General features: G+C 33.5%; 4 protein-coding genes, 1 long non-coding RNA gene and 1 pseudogene across 7 annotated transcripts; 3 read left to right on the top strand and 3 right to left on the bottom strand.

The window, feature by feature from the left end:
* The first annotated feature begins 316 nt into the window (after positions 1 to 316).
* Positions 317 to 3,014, top strand: LOC106403946 (homeobox protein knotted-1-like 3). Of its 2 annotated transcripts, none has more exons than XM_048746327.1 (6): positions 317 to 1,230; positions 1,335 to 1,455; positions 1,565 to 1,758; positions 2,095 to 2,226; positions 2,321 to 2,457; positions 2,564 to 3,014. In XM_048746327.1, the coding sequence occupies exons 1-6, from the start codon at positions 592 to 594 to the stop codon at positions 2,565 to 2,567; spliced, it is 1,227 nt and encodes a 408-aa protein (XP_048602284.1). In that variant the 5' UTR covers positions 317 to 591; the 3' UTR covers positions 2,568 to 3,014. The 2 variants fall into 2 exon arrangements, with proteins under 2 accessions (XP_048602284.1, XP_048602283.1); XM_048746326.1 differs by having other exon boundaries at positions 2,556 to 3,014.
* A 15-nt stretch (positions 3,015 to 3,029) lies between these two features.
* LOC106403958 lies at positions 3,030 to 4,097 on the bottom strand. Of its 2 annotated transcripts, none has more exons than XM_022705945.2 (2): positions 3,707 to 4,097; positions 3,030 to 3,193 (listed from the first exon to the last, which is right to left on the bottom strand). In XM_022705945.2, the coding sequence occupies exons 1-2, from the start codon at positions 4,051 to 4,053 to the stop codon at positions 3,115 to 3,117; spliced, it is 426 nt and encodes a 141-aa protein (XP_022561666.1). In that variant the 5' UTR covers positions 4,054 to 4,097; the 3' UTR covers positions 3,030 to 3,114. The 2 variants fall into 2 exon arrangements, with proteins under 2 accessions (XP_022561666.1, XP_013700188.2); XM_013844734.3 differs by having other exon boundaries at positions 3,030 to 3,262; positions 3,707 to 4,094.
* Positions 4,098 to 6,852: 2,755 nt separating this feature from the next.
* Positions 6,853 to 9,666, top strand: LOC106403938 (flotillin-like protein 2). Its single transcript, XM_048746325.1, has 3 exons — positions 6,853 to 7,782; positions 8,237 to 8,802; positions 9,023 to 9,666. The coding sequence occupies exons 1-3, from the start codon at positions 7,422 to 7,424 to the stop codon at positions 9,500 to 9,502; spliced, it is 1,407 nt and encodes a 468-aa protein (XP_048602282.1). The 5' UTR covers positions 6,853 to 7,421; the 3' UTR covers positions 9,503 to 9,666.
* A 51-nt stretch (positions 9,667 to 9,717) lies between these two features.
* On the bottom strand, positions 9,718 to 12,711 carry LOC106403928 (annotated as a pseudogene).
* A 229-nt stretch (positions 12,712 to 12,940) lies between these two features.
* Positions 12,941 to 15,139, bottom strand: LOC106403926 (hydroxyproline O-arabinosyltransferase 1). The gene is made up of 8 exons (XM_013844705.3): positions 14,615 to 15,139; positions 14,474 to 14,541; positions 14,194 to 14,395; positions 14,005 to 14,102; positions 13,851 to 13,920; positions 13,446 to 13,517; positions 13,213 to 13,326; positions 12,941 to 13,126 (listed from the first exon to the last, which is right to left on the bottom strand). The coding sequence occupies exons 1-8, from the start codon at positions 15,026 to 15,028 to the stop codon at positions 13,067 to 13,069; spliced, it is 1,098 nt and encodes a 365-aa protein (XP_013700159.1). The 5' UTR covers positions 15,029 to 15,139; the 3' UTR covers positions 12,941 to 13,066.
* An 8,226-nt stretch (positions 15,140 to 23,365) lies between these two features.
* Positions 23,366 to 25,610, top strand: LOC106425439. Its single transcript, XR_001285120.3, has 4 exons — positions 23,366 to 23,854; positions 23,954 to 24,265; positions 24,427 to 24,718; positions 25,104 to 25,610. It is a non-coding gene; the product is annotated as an uncharacterized LOC106425439 (long non-coding RNA).
* The last annotated feature ends 263 nt before the right edge of the window (positions 25,611 to 25,873 follow it).

Genomic DNA, 25,873 nt, shown 5'->3' with positions numbered 1-25,873 from the left:
TTTTTATAATTTAAAAATACTTTTTAAAACTGTTTTTAAAATTTTTATTTTTTATAAAATTTTAAACCCTAATTCCAAAACCCCACCCCTTAACTCTAAACCCTAAGGTTTGGATTAATTAACCCAAGGGGTATAAGTGTATATTTACCTCTTTAATGAAACCTATTTTTGTGATTTTGAACCTTGAGTGCTACTTTGGGAACATAAACTTGGTTTGGTGCTATCCTAGTATTTTTCTCTTTTTTTTTTCCTCTCTACTAGTAATTAGTCTGATTTTTTTTTTAAGAGAAAATAAAAAGGTCTTCTCTCTCATTCGTCTCGACCTCTCAGCTCTGTGCAAGTCTGCACACCCACACATATATATATACTCATATATATATATATATATATATATATTTACATACACATACAACTTTCCCTGACACTTTTTCGTTTAAATAAAGAAAAAGATAAAAAGTTTTTTTCTGTGAATTGATAATTGAATCAATCGTCATAGAAGCAGAGATTCAACCTTCTCCTCCTTTCTTTATCTTTCCCTCTCACAAACAGAAACTTTTCAAAAAAAAAAAAAAGAAGAAAATCACCGAAACGATGGCGTTTCACCACAATCATCTCTCTCAAGACCTCTCTTTCAATCATTTCACCGACCAAGACGGACCTCCTCCGCCGCCTCCGCAACAGCAGCAGCAGCAGCAACATTTCCACGACGCTCCGCCTCCTAATTGGCTCAACACGGCGCTTCTACGCTCAGACAACAACAACTTCCTCAACCTCCAAACGTCCGCCGCCAACACCACCGCCGCAACCACCTCCGATTCTCCTTCCTCCGCCGCTGCTAACCAGTGGCTACCCCGTTCCTCTTCCATCCTCCAGCGTGCCGAAAACAACAACAGCTCCGGCGCCGCCGTTGTCGTCGACGAAGGAGGAGCAGAGACGATGATCGGCGGCGAGAACAAGAACGACGGAGGAGGAGGAGGAGCTGCGACGGCGGCGGAGGGAGTAGTGAGCTGGCAGAATGCGAGGCAAAAGGCGGAGATACTCTCCCATCCCCTCTACGAGCAGCTTCTGTCGGCGCACGTCGCGTGTCTGAGAATCGCGACGCCGGTTGATCAGCTTCCGAGGATCGACGCGCAGCTTGCTCAGTCGCAGAACGTCGTCGCGAAGTACTCTGCTTTAGGCGCCGGCCAAGGACTCGTCGGCGACGACGACAAAGAGCTTGACCAGTTCATGGTAATTAAAAGATTTGATGTTGACAGAAAATTTAAAACATTTTCTGTTCTGTTCTGTCGGAAACTGATCTGTTCTGTTTTCATGTTTTGTCTCTACAAACGCAGACGCATTATGTTTTGCTTCTGTGTTCTTTCAAAGAGCAACTTCAACAACACGTGCGTGTTCATGCAATGGAAGCTGTCATGGCTTGCTGGGAGATTGAGCAGTCTCTTCAAAGCCTAACAGGTGAGATAGAGACAATGTTTCATTCACTGAAGTTTACAAGACATGCTCTGTTTTGTTTGTTTCATTTACAATAATTGTCGGGACATGTGTGTTGTTGTTGGTGAGATAGGCGTGTCTCCGGGAGAAGGCACGGGGGCAACAATGTCTGATGATGAAGATGAACAACAAGTAGAGAGCGATGCTAATATGTTCGATGGAGGAGGAGGCTTAGATGTATTGGGGTTTGGTCCTCTGGTTCCTACTGAGAGCGAGAGATCTTTGATGGAGCGTGTTAGACAAGAACTCAAACATGAACTCAAACAGGTAATTAAGCAAAAAATCATTCAAGAACTTGTTCTTCTCTAACCTGTCTTTTAAATATCGGTCTATGCGGTGTCTAAGCGGCAAATCAGACCTAAACAAAACAATTTTTCTTTAACAATAAAAAATCGGTTTCAAAAAATCGGCCTAGGTGTCTGCCTCTTTAATTACCGCCTAGCGATTTTTTGAATTGTCTTTGACTAACACCAACCATTACTTTAATCTTTGCAAGCCTCTAAGTGGTTTATTATATATCTTCTTAGTCAAGTAGTAGTGTATTGTTTGAACTATATGCAAAATTACTAGTAATGTAGAAGCTTTGTTTGGTGTGAAAAAAAGGGTTACAAGGAGAAAATAGTAGACATAAGGGAGGAGATACTGAGGAAGAGAAGAGCTGGGAAGTTACCAGGAGACACCACTTCTGTTCTCAAAGCATGGTGGCAATCTCATTCCAAATGGCCTTACCCTACTGTGAGCTCTCTCTATCTCTCTCATTAATTTTCTTCCATTTAGTGAAAATCAGAAGTAATAACAGTGAGGTAATGACAATATTTGATTTTGTCAGGAGGAAGATAAGGCGAGGTTGGTGCAGGAGACAGGTTTGCAGCTAAAGCAGATAAACAATTGGTTCATTAATCAGAGAAAGAGGAACTGGCATAGCAATCCATCTTCTTCCACTGTCTTGAAGAACAAACGAAAAAAGTATACAATATTTACATAACACTTTCTTTTTTGGTCTTAAAGACATCAAAAAAATTATGGATTTGACTCGAGTTGAAACAACTTTGTGTGGATGAAAGCAATGCAGGTGACAGTAGCGGAAGAGAGCGTTTCACGTAGAAAGAACAAAGTATATGGAGTGAATTTTGGAGCTGGGTTGGATGGGATTCGAAGCTGTGTTTAGGGGTTAAAGTTGGGTTTATACAGGAGAGGGGACAGTATTAGAAAGCAACTTTTTGTGCAATTACAACATAGTACGTAGTTTGGTTATGTGATGCCATATATTTATTAGTAGTACACACAAACCAAAGATGAAAAAGATGATTCAGGCTTTTGTTTGATGTTTATTATGAACCATCATAACTTCATCAGCATAGTATCTTGTGAATAAGACAGTGAATGGAGGGCTTTGGGATGCACAGTTTCTATATAAAGAAACATCTCCAGACTTGGTAGGCTTTAAAGTATTCAAGTGCTTTTGTTTTATTTATTGCGTAATACTTGGGAGTAATACTAAAAAGTACATGTGGTTCATTTGCTTTGCTTGCTTCACATAACGTCAATATATATATGATCTCACCAATCGAATCCATTATTGAAACTCGTGTTACTGGCTCAAAAAGTAAATAGATATACATTTTAGTATAAACATAACAAAACATATGCATCAAAGACACCATACTTGCTCACTGGTACACAATGCCACCGCCTCAACCAACTGTTTTGTCGGTTAGATATAAGATCATGTCATCAGTGATACTATTCTTGCTCAATGGGACCATTAACACTGCAGAAGATTGTTCTACCGCTAGTTATCCAATCTTTAGATTAATCTCTTTCAGTCTTTAACAAATACTCTCTCTCTCCTGTTATTATCTATTTTTTTCCTGTCTTCTTATTTTTGGTAACATAATTCACATTTTATCAAGAAAAGTATATCTATCTAGGCACATAAGAAGATCCTATACCAAAACAAGTTGTTCTCTAAATGAATGTTCTAGTTTATAACATTAATCAATTTAGTCTATAGCCATTATTCACCTAATCACGTTTTCAAAATCTAAACTTGAAGTGGTGAATGATGAACATTAAGTTAAACACGAAACTATTATAATTAACCCTTGATTATGTTTGTATTAACATATAACAATATAATAAACAAAAATAGTTACAAAATGAGAGATAAACACCAAAAAAGTATCAAATTTTAATAACAACCGGAGCTACATACCTCTCCGGTGAAGGATTATCACCTCCCTCATCAAAATTAAGACTGTAGTTTTCAAGATCGTACGTGAAATCAACATCCCTCTTCACCTTCTTCTTCTTGCTAAAACTTCTTATAAAGTTTTTCCACTTTGGTCCCGCAATTTTCTCAGAAATCTCCTTTAGCACCTTAAGTTTCCTGCTCCACCAGCTTTCACTTCTTTCTTCCTGCAAGTTACCGCTCCAGCCACTGTCTCCTCCTCCTACTCTTCGCCACCGGAACACATGGAACCTACGGAGATACCCACACCCGCAAAGCGTCGCCGTTTCGTTGTATTCATCAGAGAGGAGATTTTCTTGATCTGTGGCCATGAAGAAAAGAGAGTGTGTTCTTGTCTATGAGAAGATACCAGACTGATATATACACAAAGGGGAGTGAGATTAGGCCACGTGGCGTTCCGGCCGTTGGATGATGTAAGTGATGGGATCTGTTATTGGACTGTTGTTTTTAATAGCGTGACGGTTGTGTGAGAGGAGTGATGGTATTATTCGCTGGCTAATTATGAAAGACAGCTGTGAAGGCGGGAGCGAAACCGTTGCTTTCTTTATTTCTTTCTTTCTTGTCTTTATGGATAGTTCTGTAATGATTTTTATTTTTTTTATTTTTTGAAATGATTTTGTTGAGTAGATAAAAGTTTGGTGCATAATAGAATATAAATCCACTGAGATTGCGTTACCTGAAAAAAGTGAAAGTGTCTCTACGATTATATATATACTAGATAGTAATCCGCGCTTTACGCGGAATAAGATGTCTATATTAATGTTGAAATGATATATTATGATTATGTATAACATAAGATATACTTTAAGCGATAGTTAGATAGAACTAAAGGTATAATAGGTACACTAATATTAAAATTTGATATATGGTGTTTGCATTTGAGAAGAAGCTTTGGAAAATATTTTTTTTTTTCGCTTATCACGTTGTAATAGTTATGGATTTAGGGATTTAATAAATAAAATCGAAAAAAATATGGATCAATAACATATTATAAACAAAACAATAACTGTGTGAAACAAAAAAAGTATAGCTTTTTTTAATTCAGAAAACATAGTTGCATAATAAAAAAAATGAAAGTTATTCGATCTTCTAAATTGTAAAGGTTGTTCTGGATGTGACCAGCATGTGAGACTTGCTGGTGGTTCGTTCCTGAAATTTTTTCCTCATTTTCAAAGTCGTCTAATGCAGAGCTCCCATGGCGGTGAAGGTGGTGACACTCGAATGCTTATATTGCTTGTTCGAGAAGACTAATACACTAAACTGAGACGATTTACAGTGATTCAATCTCCTCGAAACAGATATCACCTCATCGAGCAGTAACAAAATCGAGTATGACACATTTATCTAGAAATATATTTTCAACGTCCTCTTTCAGTAATGAGAGACGGTTCTCAAGAACGCGAATGCTCTACTAAATGCATGAAGGCATGTATGGAGAAAATGGTTATTTCATTAACACTTGGCATCATACTAAAGTTTCATCATTTTGTCGTCTCTACGAATCAGTCGACTTAATGGCGATAGATCAAATGGGTTATCGTTTTTAACAGGAACATATAGAGAAATAAGGAAGCTTTATTGATGCTATGATTATATTGAGAGGATTGATAAATCAACTAATCAAAGTTGAAGCTGAAGGTTTATCATTTAAAAGTGTTCGTCGAGAAAAATAATGATAAAGATGATATGAAGTTTTTTTTAAAGGAATGTTAGTGTGAACGCATTAAATTTACAGTTTTGGTAAGAAGCGTTCTCTGCATGACACCTAAGCGTTTTACTAAATAAAAGCTTCTCGTAAAGCCACGTCACCACGTCACATTCCTTGCCAATAAACTTTTATGGTAAGTTTTAAAAGTGCTTCTCCTTTAATATATAGGGGATATATATATATATTTTAACTAGTATATTCGGCTATGTCGAGATATTAACAAAAAATATCAAAAAGTACTTTCAAAATTGATTACACAGACGATGTTAAAAGTAATGTTTGCTTGTGGTGATAATGTACTTTTAACATCTAGCGAATTTCTTATTTAATAAATGATTTGTAATATTATATATATATATATATTGTTTGAGATAATTTATAAATAATATGAAATTAATATGTAAAAATATCCAAGTATATAATAGTGGTGTTTAATGAGAGAAATAAATAACAAATTTGAGTGATGATAAGTAACAAGACAATAGAGAAAGTGATAAGACAAAAATTAAGGAGGCTGACAGCTTGGCAAATGATGATTAGTCGTTGGGTTAAACCAAACTAATTCACAATATAAAAAGGTTGTCCATGTTGTCTAATCTTCGCTATAACGATGACTCACTAAATCAGTGATCATTACAATTAATCATTATGTTTGTGTCCTTGTAGCGTCATAAGAAAGATTGCATCATGAACATTCTTTTTGTTTATAGATGGATAAGTTCTCAATACCTTCGTCCAAAAAAAAGTTCTCAATACCAATCCATAGTAAGTGAATCGAGCTAGTTTTATATGTAGCAAAGTAAAAATTCATACAAAACTTGAATAGATAATGTTACTCTCAAAGGAATATAATTTTGGTAAACAGGACACAAAAGTCGAAAAAGAAATAAGAATCGTAAGATAGTGGCAAAAATGTGTACACTGCGTACTATATTAGACGAAATTTAAACTAAGTTTGTATTTATTTTGTTAAAATCATTGTAACCATTGTCTTTTGAGATTTTCATATATCCACGAAATAAAAATACAGTAGCGTTGAAGTTAATACCGTTTCATAGCGTTACCCTGCCCAAGTCCAACAACCATGCTCAGGTGAAGTCTGAACTGATTGTCCAGACTTAATACCCGTGTCATAGATTACACTATTTTTAGGTCGAAAACTTATTTCATCTTCTTCTACGACATCCCACAAATCTTGTTTTGCATAAAGTGATCACACTCGTACTCTTTTACCCACGTTTGTTTTTGCATCTTACATTTTTTACGGCTGCTTTAAAATTTAAACTACTTTAAGCTGTAGTTCAAAAAAAAAAAAACTACTTTAAGCTATTACCAATACAATGAATTTAATAGATTTCATACATCTTTCAATTACAGATATTATTAATTTCTACGTTTCCTTATAACAAAAGATTTCATACTAAATTAATCAAAGATTTCATACTAAATCAAATAATCTATGTACAGCAAAATGAATTCGCAGCTTTCTGTTATGAATAATTTATTGTTAAGATCTGCCACAATCTATACGTTACCTAATTAAGTATATTGAAATAAATTATAATAGGCTTAATAAGGAGAGGAAATCTTTAAATAGTACAATATTCGAACAAAATAAATTTATCAATAAAAAAACTCCTATTAGGCTATTACCACTAGAAACATTCAATTAAAACAGCCATATTTAACCCGATAAAACGTTCAAGCCGCCTAAACTGGCGCTCTCAGCTGGTCTTGTTCAATTTTTTTATTTATTATTTTAAAAAATACACCAAAAATAAAATATTGTGTACTTTCTTGGAAACGGGTTGATTTATAAATTACTCGGTTACAGACACATTTTACGACTATATATATAAATCATTACGACGGCTTTACATCATATAGCAAACAGTTCCTCACGAAACCTAAAATCATATACAAAGAAGCTACAAACTCTCTCTCGGAAAAAACCCTAACAAGATCCTAGAGATGTTCAGGGTTGCTAGAGCTTCACAGTACCTAGCGATCACTGGTGCTGGTATCGAAGACATCAAGCTCTCCAAGAAATCATGGGTGTTTCCATGGCAATCTTGCACCGTCTTCGACGTTTCTCCGGTCAACTACACTTTCAAAGTCCAGGCCATGAGCGCTGAGAAGCTTCCTTTCGTTCTCCCGGCCGTCTTCACCATCGGACCTCGCGTGGACGACCCTGAAGCGCTGATTCTGTACGCTAGGCTTATTTCTCCTCACGCCAATGGATCCAACCACGTCCATGAGCTTGTTGAAGGTGTTATCGAAGGAGAGACTCGTGTCCTCGCTGCCTCCATGACCATGGAAGAGATCTTCAAAGGTAACCCTACACGCATTTACTCATCTATAACGTGTCTCCCAAATATGAAGTTATTAGGTGATTTGAGTGTGTTGATTGTTGAATGCGTCAACTTTGGCTAAAGAGTCTTTTGTTCTAGAGCAAATAAAACATTTGCTTTCACCCCTAAATTTTAAAGAACTATTATACATAAGTTAGTGTTAAAAATATTATACATAAGTTACATGGCTCAAAAATATTAAAAAAATTAATAAATTTTATTAAAAATCCTAAATCTCATATTCGACCATGTTTGATTCAGTCTGGATTTAAATTATGCAAAACAGTTTCAACTGGTAAAACAATCGTAAGAAGTTATTAGTTTATGTCCGTATATAGAGCTCTATGTTCTCATCATTACACACTTTGTGCATGTTTGTTAGATACATTTTATGAACTATATGGTTAAAAAGACTTCTATTTTATGGATTTGAAGGGACAAAGGATTTTAAGAAGGAGGTGTTTGATAAGGTTCAACTAGAACTAGACCAGTTCGGTCTCATAATTTACAATGCTAACGTGAAGCAGCTCGTTGATGTGCCTGGACATGAGTACTTCTCTTACTTGGGTCAGAAAACTCAAATGGAAGCAGCAAATCAAGCGAGGATCGATGTATCTGAGGCCAAGATGAAGGGAGAGATAGGTGCTAAGGAACGTAACGGGCTTACTATTCAGAACGCAGCTAAAATTGATGCGGAGTCAAAGATCATAATGATGCAGAGGCAAGGAGAAGGGACAAAGGAAGAGATCAAAGTGAAGACTGAGATTAAAGTGTTTGAGAATCAGAAGGAAGCTGATGTGGCTAAGGCCAATGCTGAGCTTGCTATGAAGAAAGCTGCGTGGGATAGGGATGCTCAGGTTGCTGAGGTTGAAGCAACGAAAGCAGTGGCTTTGAGAGAAGCTGAGCTTCAGACAGAGGTTGAGAAAATGAATGCGTTGACTCGGACAGAGAAGCTCAAGGCTGAGTTCCTTAGCAAAGCAAGTGTTGAGTATGAAACAAAGGTATGTATATATATTCTCTTATTCTTTATTTTTTTGGTCAACCGCCCATATACTTAAACCAAATTTTTTGGTCAGTAAAAAAATTATTCCGAGAAATACTTCTATCTAACCGTGTCTAATTTATACTTCTTTTGCTATTAAATCCGCACTGGCATTTTTTATTTTATGAACATGAATCTAGATGTTTTCAATCTGACATTATTGCTGTCTACAACACAAGGTTCAAGAAGCAAACTGGGAACTATACAACAAGCAGAAGCAAGCAGAGGCGGTTCTATACGAGAAGCAAAAGGAAGCCGAGGCACAGAGAGCTGCAGCAGACGCATCATTCTACACAAAGCAGAAAGAAGCAGAAGGACTTGTTGCTTTAGCAAGTGCTCAGGGGACTTACCTCAGAACCCTCCTAGACGCTCTTCACAATGACTATTCTGCACTGAGAGACTTCCTGATGATTAACAATGGTTCTTATTTGGAGATTGCTAAGATTAACGCCATTGCGGTTAAGGACTTGCAGCCCAAGATTAGCGTTTGGAACCATGGTGGTGAACAGGGGATTGGTGGTGGTAGTGGTAGTGGGAACGCTATGAAGGATATAGCTGGACTTTACAAGATGTTGCCTCCGGTTCTTGATACGGTTTATGAGCAGACTGGGATGCAGCCACCGGCTTGGATCGGTACGCTAGCTGCTGCAGAGTCTTAAGCAAGAAATGTCGCCTCAACACTTCTGAGTTTTGAGGTTTGGATAATGGCATGGTGTGGTCGTTTTACTTGTGGTTGAAGATACAAAACTTGCCTTTGTCAAGAATTTGAAGTGTGTTGTTTTTTTCCTTTAATTTATTTTCATAGTATATGTTAAAATTATAATAAAAATGAGAGTCAAATAACAAACATAATAGGGAAAAAATATCTGCAATATGTAAAATTAAGTTGTGAAAGCCACTTTATTCAATGAAACAAGAACCACAAGACTCCAATGCCTGAAGATGATCACAGATTACTAATATATGTTTTGGGTTTGAGCTGGTTTAATTTATTGCTCATCGTGCTTCCATTGTTGTCTGTGTCGCTTCGTTTATCGAGAACGCACAGTGAGACATTAACCGCTGGTCGTTGTTCAACGCATTTGTGAAGGTTGGCTGTTTTGGATACTGGAGATGGTGGTCATTGTTGAACATATAACCAATTTGTGAAATTGTGGGTCTGTCCTTAGGATGGTCTTGAACACAAAGAAGTGCAATGTGAATGCATCGCATTGCCTCTTTTGAAGAATATGAATCACCTAATGCTTCATCTACAATGCTAACACCCTTTGTGTCACACCAAGATTGCCATGCCTGAATTTGTATTAAACAATATACATTGGGATATCTCTTTTTAATAATAGAAAAAATAAAAAAACAATATAGATTGTCAATGTTAAGTGAAATGTATAGAAAACACTTACATAATTAATGAGACTGTTGTGATCGTTATGAACAAACTTGTTCGCCTTTTTGCCTGATATAATCTCTAATAACAGAACTCCAAAGCTATATATATCAGATTTTTCTGAAATTATTCCGCCCCAGCCATATTCCGGTGACATATAGCCGCTGAAATTAATTCACGTGAAGAAAGTTAATCCTAAATATATGTCTTAATTGTATTATTTCATTTATATATTCGCTATACATTTTTTATCAAACATAAATTATTTTAAAACTTTATATTTGTGTTTATAAAGCACTCTCCCTTCTCTCTACTTGAAAAAAAAACAATTTGTCGTAGCTCTTGTTAGCGTTGTGATTAATAGAAAAACTATTAGCATGTAAATACAAACACAAACTCAATTTTTTAAAACACTTACTATGTTCCAATGATCCTTTGGGTATTGTCATCGATCTGTTTGCAATCGAAAATCCTAGCAGTTCCAAAATCAGAGATTTTAGGATTCATCTCATCGTCCAGAAGAATGTTGCTTGACTTAAGATCTCGATGGATTATCTTGAGATGTGAGTCTAGTCTTCATGCAAATATCGAAGTCCTCTTGTTGTCCCATTTATTATATTCATACGTTTCTCCCAATCCAATTCCCTACTCTTAATAGAATCTACAAGAACCAAAACAAAAAGAAATAAAGAAAATATACTACCACGTTTTAGATCAATTTAATATTGGTTAATGACTTCGCATTCATAACTTACCAAAGAGGAAAGCATCAAGGCTCTTATTAGACATGTACTCGTATATAAGGAGTTTCTCGTCTTCTTCCATGCAGTGTCCTAAAAGTCTCACTAGGTTCCTATGTTGAAGCTTGTTGACCAAATCCACTTCGTTCTTGAACTCGTTCAGACCTTGGTTTGACCTTTTTGAAAGCCTTTTGATTGCCACATCCACTCCATTTGGTAGCTTTGCCTAACATTTCAAGATCACTTAGCAAAAACATATTTATTTTCTTTTAAAAATGGTCCTCAGTGAACTTGACCGGCTACAACCATAATGCAAGACCGAATCTGAGACTTAGGAAACTATAACATTTAAAGGTTAATTTTCATATAATTTTTTCTGACAATTTGAAAGCCATGCGACTTATGCTTTAATAACTTAATAACTCTTTAAATTTAGGGAACGAGACGATAAAACATTCGGCTGTGACTAGAACCGGCCATAACCACATGAGGAAACTACAAGATTCTTTTGTCATTAAATCAGTAATGGGATTTTAGGTACTAAGCCTTATTGCTTGGAAACAAAACATAAATCAGATTGTTTTTACTTGAATATTGGTTTTAGTACCTTATAGACTGGACCAAAACCACCTTCCCCGATCTTGCAGTCCTCAGAGAAACCATTGGTCGCTCTTATTATTGTATGTAGACTTAGGTCACACATCCCTTCTCCATCACCATCCTCTGTTTCAGTAGTATCTGCTTCAGCTTCAGTAAACAAACCAAAAAAATGTACAAAAATAAACAAACTCTGTATAGTGAAAACAGCTTCTACAAATATCAATCTCAAACCTTTTTGTGCTCTTGTTCTGCGCCGAGATGAAAAGTAACAACAACACGAACCAACAAGAAATGCAGGGGCAGCTACTGATGTTAGTACACTGGCTAGTACAATGGTTGCGGTTTTGTAATGTTTTGTTGCTCCTTTATTCTCTAGACGCATTTGTGACAGATTATTCATGCCCTCGTATGACCATGACATTGACATATATACAAATTGGCTACGTTCTGACTTAATCTGTATGTTCTGAAGAGGAAAACTCCTGTCTCGTGCGAAATTAGGAATGCATTCACAAGAGACCTGCGATGTTTTCCCATTACATAACCTAAACGACCCACAGTAACTATAAACCATACATCTTTGGTCGGATACATAGCACGGGCCACTCGACCAACATGATTTAGATCCATTTGAAACCATGACGATGAGAGTGTTTCTTGTTTTATGGTCCACCTTGAGAGAGTAGTGACCCGGGGATGGATCTTTGATGCTATTCCACGAGATGAGACATTGTGGAACATCAAAACTCTGCCACAACTTGGTAGATGTTGAAGTAAGCCCATCTCCCATAGCTACATAATCGTTATCACGTAGAAGACTGGCCAACCAATCTTCTAGTACCTCAATAGAATCATCTTGAAGAAGAAATTTACATTTGAGTTTTTAAAGAAGATTTAAGTATTAAGTGGAATTGAAGAAGTAATTAGGCATACCTGGTTCTGGTGTGAAGAGACCAAGTTCGTAAACATCACCACTAGAACCAATGGTTTGGTATCCTGAAAGAGATCTATTGGTAGAGATTCTGTCAGAAGAAACCTCCCAAAATTGGAGATAGAGGAACATCATTAAGAATCCTTGGAAGATGGCGAACGCATTCTTATTGCAGGTGTCCATGTTCATATGAACCACAAGTTAAAAGGATTGTGTAGCAACATTTTAGTAGTTACACAATTAAATAGCCTCCTTCTAACATGCGAGTCAACCAAGTCTGGCACGTTGAAAAGTAAGAGCAGAAAACAAAGTGGGACACTTGGAATATTTTGTTCGCATTAACTGCCGCTGGCGTCTATGTCGGATGCTCCATGTATTTCTTTTTGTAGTTCTGAAATGTTGTACTAATAATACAGCAAAACCTAGTAAAGACCAGTAATGATAAATGTAAACGCCAGAAAAGGCTTTGTTTGAGAAGCTATATATCTTACAAACGTAATCACAAGAGAAATGATCAACATATAGATGAGATATCTATTCAATAATAAACAGTTCTCTCTAGTCTCTATTCTCCCCAGTTTGGAATATTTGCAGTGGCTTCATTCACCATCTTCACCAATGTTACCTGCCAATACATCAATGAAGAAAACTGAGCTCTGTTTTGTAATGATATCTAGACATGTTACGGTGTAATCATAGGTAAATGCATACCACACTCTGTGAAACACCAGGTGGAGGCATTGTGAGGTTCCTTGGTGGCGGTGTGCTATCATACGATCTTTTGTCAAATCTCCATTCCCCAACCTTCCCGTAGGTTAACTTACCCTGAAATCACAACAACCGTGATTACATTAGAAACTCATGCCAATCTCAGTTATCAAATTTGTATTTATTATATTTTGTCTCCTTTTTTTAAATGTCAAATCAGAACTCAAAATCTTTACCTTCATATCATAGTCACATCCATAAGTGTAGTGTATGATGTACTTGTCACCAACCCCTGTGTCCCATGGAGGCTGATTCATTAACACAACACACAACCAAACCAAAGTCCAACATCTCTTTAGTTAATGCATAAAAAATCTTACTTATGTAATAAGCAACAGTACATAGACTTTATGGGGTCACTGAGACATGGACACACTCTAGAATCTAAAGATTACAATTTATTGGAATACTGCAACTAAATTATTAATTTTGCAATGTACTTGTTCACAAATATAGTAAGAATATTATTTTGCATAAGCATGGTGACCACACTTTTAGCCCCTTTAATCATAGAAACATGCCTAAAAACAATATACAAGTTTTACCAAATGCAAAACAAAAATGTGTGTATAAGGTTTTACCTGAATCATGAAGTCTTTGTGTAAAATATTGCTAACACCATGCAATGCAGATGATACAGCATAAGCATACCTATACACAAAACATAACACAAATTACCATCTGAACAGCGATTCTTATAAAAAAAAAAAACTCAGTTTATCAAAAGATTAGTACATTTCAAGAACCCAACCAAAAGCCTTGTCAGCTTCAGGATCCTTCTTCATAGCCAAAGAAACATTCATCCAAGTTGGAGCAATCTTCTTCAAAGCTTCCTACAAAAAACCATTAAACATACAAACCTTTAGAGATATGCCCTTTAAAACCTTATCCCAAACTCTTCATGAACAAAGAAAAAAAGCAAACCTTTCCGACAATGACAGGAGAGTTCCCAATAGGATCAATATCAGTCACAGGCCCTCTCTCTTCCGGATAATACTTCCTCAACACCTTCTCATACTTCTTCGGTTCGATATAAAAGAAAGGAAAGGCAGCTCCATACCCATCTTTAGCTAGGTTCGGTATAGGTTTCACAATGAGGTGATCAGGCTCCGACATAAGTATATAACTGCCACACAACAACATCACACTCTTAGTTAATACACCAAACAAAGTGTTTCAAACAAACACAAAAACATGATCTTACTCTTCTTTAATGTCAGCTTGTTGAAGCCACTGCACAAACGCCCATGGTCTGTTCAACACAACATAACCCTGCGTTCCGACAAAACCCTCAAAATCAATGTCCGAAATTAAAAAAAATAAAAATCAAAACTTTGACTTTTACCTGATCCGTTCCAGGTGGTAAAGGCTGAGCGACGAAAGTTGGAATCTCATCCATGTACTGATCCGGTTTACCGTTGTGCAAGATCCGGGTGAACCCGCCCATTTCGGATCCGGGTCCGGAGGAAGCTCGGATCTTTTTGAACCAGTAGTACATGACTCTGCATTGCCACGTGTTGTAGACTGAGTCGGAGGCTGTGACGGCCGTGTGGAAGAGTCTTCGCTTGCTTCCGCGGATCCTGGATCCGCCACGTGGCAGTTCGATGACTGGGTCAATGATGGATGAGGAGGAAGAGGAGGAGGAGGGGAAGCCTTGTTTGAGAGGAGTGTTGGAGGAGATGATGATGTTGTATGTGATGAGAGCGACAGAGAGGGTAATGAGGAGTGGGTAGAACAGAGTTGTTCCACCGCAACCCATTTTTTGAGATTTGGAGAGAGAGCAGAGAGCTGTTCAAAGTCGTCGTCTTTCTCTTCTTCTTCTTCTAAGTAGTTGTTGGTGATGATGATTGTAGGAGAAGAAGACCAACAATAAAGGCTGACTTTTTTTTTTCTTTTCTATTTCGGTTTATGGTTTGGGTGTGGTTAAGTTGTGAATTGATTTTGGTTCGGTCAGTTTAAAATTTGGATGTGATTTTGGTTTGGTCAGTTTAAAACACACGGGTGTGATTTTTTGTTTTGATGTGTAAAATTGGTTAACCGTTAAAAATAATAATTGGTTATCAGTTATATTCGGTGCGGGTTTAAATATTTTTAATTAAAATAATTGAACCATTTGTTTCAGTTCGGGTATTACATAGTTAAATTATCCAAACTTTGTCTACAAATAACCAAAAATACTTATTAAATATTTAATTTCAAAAAAATCCAAGCTTTCAAAATATGGATCAAAATCTAGTAATTAATTAAGAGAACAACATATGAATGTTATTGGTTAGTATTGTTAGACACTTAAGGAAAACACGATTTTGATAATATTCATTTGCTTAATTCAAGTAAATAAATTTATGTGTATTTTTTTTTGACAGCAAACATTTACACTCATATTGACCCTGTAAACCAAATTGGTAACTCTGCATCCATGTGAACGACGAAAGACGGTTGTTTCCTACCACTCCGTGCTAAGCTATCCGCCCGTAGGTTCTCCGTCCGTGGTACATGAACGATGTCTGAGTTGAAAAAACTTCTTCTCAAAAGCTTTATGTCCTCCAGGTAACTTCCAAATGCTGGCCATTCTTTTCGTTTTGAAACCATTTTCACCAATTGAGAACAATCCGTTGCAAACGTAACCTCAGACTGTCTTAAATTCTTCATACATTCCATTGCCCAAATTAATGCCTCCACCTCCGAATGGAGAGGTGAAAGACATGTCCTTACATTCCTGGCCCCTAGTAAACCATCAAATCCTGGTAAAGTGCTATACCAGCCTTGTCCTGAAAATAATTCCTTATCCTTCCATGAACCATCTATGAAGCACCATCGTCTTAAGTTCGGTTCTGTGGATCTGTTCTGGACCTGATGTTCCCTCATTTGATTCTTGGCTACCTGTGCCTCAGCCCACAGTGTCGATTCCAATTCTGTTATTTTCAATGTATCCGTTGGGTCAATATCCAGATTGCTAAACACTTTGTTGTTCCGACCTTTCCATATATACCATAATATCCATGCAAACTGGTGGTCATCCATCTTTGGATTGACTCTCCAGAATAGATAATCCATATTGGCGAAAAAAGAACTACTAGGGAAAATATTGGGATTCGATGGTATCTTAGATAAAGCCCAGACTTGACGTGCTGGAGGACATTCAAAAAACACATGGTTGATTGATTCCTCCGAGTCTCCACAGCGAGCACAACATATATCTCCTTGTATTCCCCTAGTTTGTAGATTTTTTATCACCGCTATACATCCTGAAATAATTTGCCATAAGAAATGTTAGATCTTCGGGGGACACCTTACTTTCCAGCAAAAAGCTTTTAATATATCCACCGTAGGTCCAATCAAATCTGGTGGTTTTTCTCTGTCAGGATAGACTCGTTCCACTTGATAGCCCGATTGAACCGAGTATTTCCCATTTTTTGTGAAATGCCATCCATTTCTATCTTCCATCGTAATTCTACTTAATGACAGTGTTTTATATTTTAATGACAGTGTTTTATATTTTATTATTTTCAGAATAAATATTATCTATTCATAATATTTTTATTTTATTAATTTTAAAAATAGAAACCAAAACCAAAAACAAGAAACCAAAATCTAAAACAACCATTCATGCTTTTCAAAAAACCAAAATCTACTGCAAAATCAAAAGCCAAAAACTAAAATTTAAAAACTAAAAACCAAAATTCATAAATTGTTTTGCTTTTAAAAAGTAAATACAATTTAAGTATTTAACAAAAATAATAAAGTTAGATTATTTTTTGGATGATAAATTTAGTCTGAAAACCTATATAATTGATAAAGTTGCTCTTAGGTTAGGGCTTTGGATTTTTTTTATAAACGGGTATGGCTAATTAAAAAAGACTATTCACAAATTATAAAAGAAGTTTATTTGTGTCTGGAGAGCATCTGCTTCTGCCTTACCTATAGGCTATATCATACCTATCACTTCTATCATTTCCCCAAGCCCTTCCATTTACTGCAGTGATCCCTTTGAAGACGTTATTTGGATGATTGGTAGTTGAGGATGAGGATGATCGGTAATTGCTCTAGGTTCATAGGCAGCTAAAATGAATAAAAAACAAGCAAAAATATAGAAAAAATAAGTAAAAATGTAGAGAAAAATATGGACAGTAATAAAAGGGGTTTAGTGAAATCATCCCTAGAATCCATGTATAGCTCAGATAAAAACAAAATATACTATTAATTTGTAACTGACTGATTTAGTTTCACAATTTTACATAGTTTTCTTCCAAACACCCATAGCTATACCATCACTGTCATTTATATTCATAACAAATGATTACACTCGATAGTCTACCTCTACTAAGAGTAGTTGCTATAAGTGATCTTTTCTATTGTTGGTTTTCCTCTTACAAAACCATACACATGATTTTGATCGATAGTTTACCTCTACCTCTATTTTCATGTGATTTTTTTTATAAATCATATTTAATATGTTTGTTTATATTAATACATCTATTTTAAATTACACACATTTTAGTAGCTTAGGATTTGCTATGTTTTTTTTCTAATTTTATACATATCTTAATTTATTTTAAATCTTCATTAATTCTAACACTTGCAAAACTTTAATTAAAACATATAATCTTAAGGACAAAATAATGTTGGGCTGTATTTTTATCTGACTGTGAACATAATTGTGCTAAAACAAAAAAAAGCTCTATCTACTAAAGACATATTTGGCAAGATTTAATAAGTTTTTGAATTTAGATAGATGATCCATAAAGATATTTTTGGCGCAAATGCCAACTAACTTTTCTTTTCTAACTTAATAATGTACAAAATTCTAGACATTCTCTAGGTTATTCTTTGACGGTAAAATTGTACTCTGTATAATTGGAACTACGTTTATAAGTTAATTCAATTAATTAAACATGAATTAATGATTTCGGAATTTTATTTAAATGGAAATGATCACAATAATTTTTCAGGTACCATGTTTCGATGAAATGTATTATTATTAATAAATTGTTAAAGATATTATATTTTTGAAATTTTTATTATCAGTAAATTGAAAGTAGATAACTGATATTGTTTTGATTTTGAATGAATGCAAATATATACAAATCTCGAAATATTGGTTAAAAGATATATGTTGAAATTGGTTAAATTAAGTTTATTAGTTTAAAAAGGAATATTTCATAAAATAAAGAATCTAAAAAATATTATTTTTTAAGGTATATTCTCAATATAATAATTTATCACCTATATGAAAAATGATGTACGTTACATATACGTGCATAGTATATGTTATTACAAACGTAAAAAACTCATATATAATCGTCCACTATGTTAAAAAAATTGGTTAATAGGCATAAGTTATAGAGCTATAGGATGTGTAAATAAAGTAGTGAAATCAATTATAACATTCATATCTCAAAGTAGTATCAATTGTTAAAGAGTATTTGATATTTGTTAGACTGTGTGATTGTAGGTGACATACGTGTACAGTTGTACACAATGCCTACGATTTGAGTATTATACAAAACATGGCTTTGAAGATATTTCATGATATTTCTTATGACTAATATAATAAGATCATGAAATGTTTTGCTTAAAAATATATATATATATATATATATATTAGTCATAAGAAATATCATGAAACTAGGTGATTTGCCCGCGACGCGGGCTTAAAGATTTTCATAAATTTTTGGAAAGTTCTTTGTACACTATATTCAGTATTAAAATAAATCTTAAAATAACTCAATATTATATTTTTAATTAAATAATTAAATTTTTTTATTTGATTAATATTTAGTAATATAAATTATATGTTCAATGTTTTACTTAAATACTTTTTCAGATAACTAATTTTTTTCTCTAAAACGACACTTAATATAAAACACAGGGAGTATATATATAGAAATTATTATTTTTAATTATATTTTTAGATTTTGGATAATTAAATATTCTATTATTAATTATATAATTAATAATTTTATTTAATTAATATTTAGTTATATAATTTATGTTTTCAAATTTTTACTAAAATACTTTTTCAGATAACAATACAATATATACAGAAATTATCTCTTTTTAAAATTATATTTTCAGATTTTGGATAACTCTTACTATTATTAATATTAATCAATTATCTAATCAAATCAATTAAAATTTCATATTTATTTTTTAATTTATTAATACATTTTATTCATTAAGGGTATAAACGATATTAACCACTCTAACTTTTAACGTGAGAGCTCGATTCCAAAAATTTTCTTTACTTGATTAATATTTAATTATATAATTTATGTTTTTAACGTTTTACTAAAATACTTTTTCAGATAACTATGCAATATATATATAGAAATTATCTTTTTTTTTAGTTATATTTTTAGATTTTGGATAATTCAATATTCTATTTTTAATTATATAATTAAGAGTTTTATTTGATTAATATTTAGTTATATAATTTATGTTTTCAAATTTTTACTAAAAGATTTTTTCAGATAATAATACAATATATACAAAGATTATCTCTTTATTAAATTATATTTTCAGATTTTGAATAATTCTTACTGTTAGTAATATTAATCAATTATCTAATCAAATTAATTAAAATTTGTTTTTATTTTTTTAATTTATTTATACATTTTGTTTATTAAAAGTATAAAAAATATTAACCACTTTAGCTTTTAACGTGAGAGCTCCGTTGTAAAAATTTACTTCGCAAATAATAGTATTGATTGTTAATTTGTTAATTGTGCTCTTCTCTAAAACAGTGATGTGCAAAGGGTTCGAGGGGCTAAGGTAAGTTTTTTTAAAAAAACTTATTTTTAACTACATTAAAAATATTTTTCTAATACAACTGTACTAGATGTTTTGTCCGCACATGCGAGTTTAATCGTTTTACAAATATATATTAGTTTATATTTTAATAATTCAAAAATCAGCATGATAACTTATTATTTATGTTTTCAAAAACATTAAATCAAACATCAAATTATATATATATATATATATTTGACGTAAATTTAAATAAAATATATATGTTTATTATTGTACTGAAATTTTAAAAGAAAACATTCACATATTAAAAATATTTTAGTAAATATATTTATTGTAATTTAGTTAATTAATATTTAATTATAAATTGTTTATTTGTTATTTTCTAATTGTTATAACTGAAAAAATAAATTTTAGGATAACAAAACAATATATAAGAATTATCTAATTTAAACAAAATAATATTATTAATAAAAATTCGTTTTTAATTATATTTATAACTGAAAAATATGTTTTAAGATAACAACACAATGTAAAAATTATATTTTTGAAAAAAAAAATTAATATTATAAATAAAAATTTGTTTTTGATTATATAGTTAATTATAGATAAATTCATTAAGGGTAGTATAGATGTTAACCGCTCTAACTTTTAACGTGAGAGCTTCGTTGCAAAAATTTACTTCGCAAATAATAGTATAGATATATTAATTATAAATTGTTTATTTGTTATTTGTTAACTATTATAATTGAAAAAATAAATTTTAAGATAACAACACAATATATAAGAATTATCTTATTTAAAAAAATTAATATTATTAATAAAAATTCGTTTTTAATTATATTTATAACTGTAAAATATGTTTTAAGATAACAACACAATGTAAAAATTATCTTTTTGAAAGGAAAATTAATATTATTAATAAAAATTCGTTTTTAATTATATTTGTAACTGAAAAATATGTTATAAGATAACAACACAATGTAAAAAATATCTTTTTGAAAAAATTAATATTATAAATAAAAATTTGTTTTTGATAATATAGTTAATTATAGATAAATTCATTAAGGGTAGTATAGATATTAATCGCTCTAACTTTTAACGTGAGAGCTCCGTTGCAAAAATTTACTTCGCAAATAATAGTATAGATGTGGTCATAACATCCCTTAAACAATAAAACAAAATATTTTGTATAGTATTGGTATTTATAATTAAATGTGAATAGCATAAATCTGTAATCTTCATATAAAAAAAGATGGTGTTCGAATTGTATTGATATGGACTTGTAATATTAATAATCTATAATATGCTAGAAGGAAAATAAGATCATCATCATCTAGCATATCGGCGTCAATCTATACTATTAAAGCAGAATCCCTACTAGGATTCTGCCCCTGGATTTTCAAGTTAATTACAATCCTCTGCCATTGCCTATTATCCTTTAAAAAAAAATAAACGACGCCAATATATTCCGACCAATCAGAAATCTTCAGTCATTAAAACATATCCATAACGTCATCAAAATGCATTGAAACAATTAAGGCCCACTTCCGCGTAAGCTCGTGCCTTTTTAAATAAATTGGAAAGAATGATGAGCCCATCAAAATCATCTTCATAATCAAACCCTATTCCATGAAAATCCCATCGAAATCATCTTTCGTAATCAAACCCTACACCCTGAAATATAAAGTTTTCGGGGTTAAAACTCTAAACAAACCATATTCCATAACACAATAATTTAAAACTATGAAACACTAACCAAGATGAATATAACGTATAGATTCTCAGAAAATTAAATCAATGTTCACATGCTTATTAAGATGATTCATTACACCTACCTATATGTTATGATTCGTTTATCAAAATGCAATGTATAATGATGGACTATTTAATCTAACCAAAAATATGAAAATCGAATTTGAATCAAAGGTACTACAGCATATTCCCAATTTTTCAAAAAATGTTAATTAAAAAATCTATTTATCTTTTAAACAACCTTAAATTTATATAAAGTTTTGATACCAAATTTATTCGAAGTATATTTTTCAACCCATCCCCTAATTTCAGTGTTCGGTTTAAAAAGAGTTTACCAAAAAAAAAAAAAAGAGTATGTCCTCCTAGATTGTAGCAAGTATTCATAATTGTAACAGCATAATATTCCCTATTTCATTTGTTCGATTTTAAAAGAGTAAGGTACTCATAGATTTTGGCAATCACCCCCAATATTCCTTATTTGATACCTTTAATAAATGTAAAAACAAATATAGAAAAAAAAGATGATACAATTAGCTACAATCACGATTCAAAAAATATAATCCATAATTATATTGCGTGTACAATAATATCTTAGGTTTCAAATTGGTAACTATATTTACTAATATTAACTAGAAAATCTCGCCAAGATTTAGAGTATGCCACAAGTTTTTCCAATAACCTAAACACCTCTCCATGTCGCCTCTTCCTATTATAAATAACAACGCCTCTTCCTAATCAAACTCATGCCGTCAAACAAAAAAATGGATTCTAAAATGCAAATAAAAAAATTGAGTGATTCTAATGAAAAATACAATTATAAAACGTAAACATACATTTACAATATGGGTTAGATGTTATTACTAGCAATTTTTAATTTAAATTATGTTGCAAGTCATTTTTAATTTAAATTATACTACCATTCTAAAATTAAATTATATTGCAAATATTTTTGAATTGAATTTCTTGCTGAAATTTCCAACAGCAAAATAATTATTTCATTTTAAGGTTAACATTTTATATACGTATAGATCATCCAAACTTATAACAACAACTACTAAAAAAATCATAAAATTATATGATATCAATTTTTGGTAGAAACTAAAATGGATAATAATAATAAGTACGTAAAAAGAAACGATTCCGCGCTTTGAAAGAACTACAAATTTAATAATAAGTAGGATATTATAATATCATAGGAGGAATTCTGCTTTAATAGTATAGATATATATATTATATTATAAATTAGCATTAGATTATATATTATTACCTTTATATCTTATGAATTATCATCCTAAACATATAAAAGAACTACTACACATATACAAAAAAAAAAATCTAATCATATGCAATTTTTTCAGAAAAATATATGTTATAAAATTTAATATTTTATAAAATAAAATATTTCAAAAGATACAATCCCGCGCTTTCAAAGCGCGGGTCAAAATCTAGTCTTTAATTTAAAGTGAATGAAAGAAGATCCTTTTGCTCTCTCTTCTTTTTTTTTTTTTTTGAACTTAATTTCATATTTAAATTGCATGAGAATGAAAAAAGATACAGCCCAAAGGCAGAGTATTTGAGCAACAGCCAAGCCCAGTGTTTTTCAACTCAAAGATCATAAAAGCCAATTATGGTAGTGGCCCAAAAGCCCAAGGAGAAGAAGCACTTTAGGAAATTAGAAGATCCAGTAGATGCAGCTTTGCCAGGTAAGAAGAAATTAAGTAGTCTATCTCGCGTAGGGCATCTGTTGAGGATGAAGAGCCAGCAGAGAAAGGAATGTTTTGGTATTCCTCCAGCGATCCAAATAATATTTTCCCAAGGCATCGCTACTCCTTGACCAGATAAGACTTCGTAAACATGTCGAAGAGATTTTACCTTCTAACTCCCATTCGTAATAATCTTCATATGATGACAATTCCAGGGTGGTAAGGAACACTTGAAGCTGCAGCTGTTTGTCAGAGCGAGGGTGTGGAAGTATCCAGTGATTGTCCGTGAAGAGCGAGGACAGCGTTGCATCTGCTTGCTTGTATCCCAAGAGAGAAGTTTGAGTCGTTGGCCAAAAAATTCTTCAGGGAGCCAAAAGGTGACCAATTGCCATTCCCAATCCTCAGCTTGATCCAATGATATATTTCTCCTCTAAGCTTGAGCAATTTGTTGACTAACCATGAGTTTCTTGAACTAGGTTGAACCGTCCAGAAAGAGTTAAGGTCTGAGCCGGCTTGAGCAATTTTGCTCTCTCTTCTTTTCTCTAGATTCTTCTGATCTCGATCTGAGCCGGCTTTCTCAGCACCGGAGCCGGTCTCTCTTTTTGTGGTTCTCTGCATGTTGCTTTGCTTGGTTTATTCTGAGCTGTGGAGTTCGCTCCTTGTCATCAAGCTTCTCTATGGTGGTTCATGACGTTTCCGCATCTTCCGGTTATTCAAAGAGAGAGTGATGAGATATATCTGAGTTCAAGAAGCAAATAGAGAGACAGCTTAGCCGCATCACAGAGACGGTAATTTCTAAATAAAAATCTTTACTTCCATGCTACGTGTATGTGCTTTTTTTATTTGTCAGTATGTATAAAAATCAGTAAGCAGCAATGCTTCTCTTGATTACCAGTAATGAATGTCTTGCGAGTTGGCTAATTAATTTCATCTATGGCGTACATCACAGGAAAATGATTTTACTGCCAATCAAGAAACATTAGATCCTCGGTGTGCTTTCCTCCCCTGGACCATATTGCAGCAGGGAACAAATGTCTAAAGCCATCCTGATACCGGAAGTTACATTCATGCGAAGGACAAGAGAAGACATTGGTCCTGCTGGTGTCTTCGGGATGTAATAACCAACCAAGAGTCTGTGAAACCAATCTTGATGTCCCACAAGAAGCACGGTGCACCGCCACTAGCAGAGAACGGAGAGAAACGGACCCCGTCCGCCTGCCAAGCAGCCAAACCAAAAGAAGGTATTGAATATACCCTTTTTCTTAGATTGATTACTAATTTATAAAAAACTGGTTAAATGTCAATCCTACCTATAGTTTCTGTCAAAAAACCGGACACCAATTAATGAAAGAATAGTCATAAGCTATTTGAGATTTTAGGCTCTAACCATGATCACAAGATGAGAGAATAATTAGATACAGTTGAAATAACTGGTCAAGCACATTAGTGCAAGAATCTGTGAATCAAAGAAACCTTAAAACTTATATATGAGTATAGTTGAGTAACATGTAGACATAACTGTAAATATAATAAATTGCAACTGAGCAGTTCTTACTTTTCAGGTGAAAATTAGTTAGAGGTGGTTAGTCTTGAATTGTTTCATTAACTTACTGCTTTTGTGTGTAGGTAGCGGAACGCGCTTTATGCTCAAGGAACATGTCAGTAATTTGGTGACACAGAACAGCAGAATTTGTTTCGGTGGAGAAAAGCGTTCGTGGACGTTCTTAAGGTTTTGTCTGATACAAATCCAGATATTTTCCAACAATATTTGCGCAAAATTCAAGATCAGAAAAAGCAGAGGATACAAAGAGGAACCTGGAGACAGCTAGAGGAGATTGTTGGTTTAAAAAGACACACGTCAGCGTCGAAGTAAGAGTTCTTCTGCACTTTACGTGACACAGAAATCGGGTTTACGTTTGTTTTTCCCAGGTTCTCACGCATGAATTATAGTAGAATTTAAATGCTTGCTTGCTTCAAGTCTCCGTAGGTATAGAGATAAGGATGACATATTATAGATAGAGATAAACTCATGTTAGAGTTATCTAGATATACTCAATCCCCTTAGTTATGGGATCTCATTACTTGTATATAAACTCCACATCGTACATGAATACAACACACGCTTTATACTCATTACATGGTATCAGAGCCAGGTTCTCTGACCTATTTTTTACGCTTCCGCATCCTAATCTCTACTCTCTTCAATCGCCATTGATCATCAACAATCATGGCCACTACATCCTCTTCGTTATCTACTACTACCGCCGAAAGCAATGCTTCGGTTTCTAATCCTTATTTTCTACATCCCTCCGACAACCCTGGAGCACTAATTACTCCGGTGATTCTCAAGGGAGATAACTACTCCGAATGGGCTACAGAATTCTGGAACTCTGTTC

This window comes from Brassica napus, chromosome A2 (assembly GCF_020379485.1).
Source record: "Brassica napus cultivar Da-Ae chromosome A2, Da-Ae, whole genome shotgun sequence".
NCBI classification, from domain to species: Eukaryota; Viridiplantae; Streptophyta; class Magnoliopsida; order Brassicales; family Brassicaceae; genus Brassica; species Brassica napus.
Note: the sequence above shows the minus strand (reverse complement) of the source record. Positions and strands in the feature narration are given on the sequence as shown.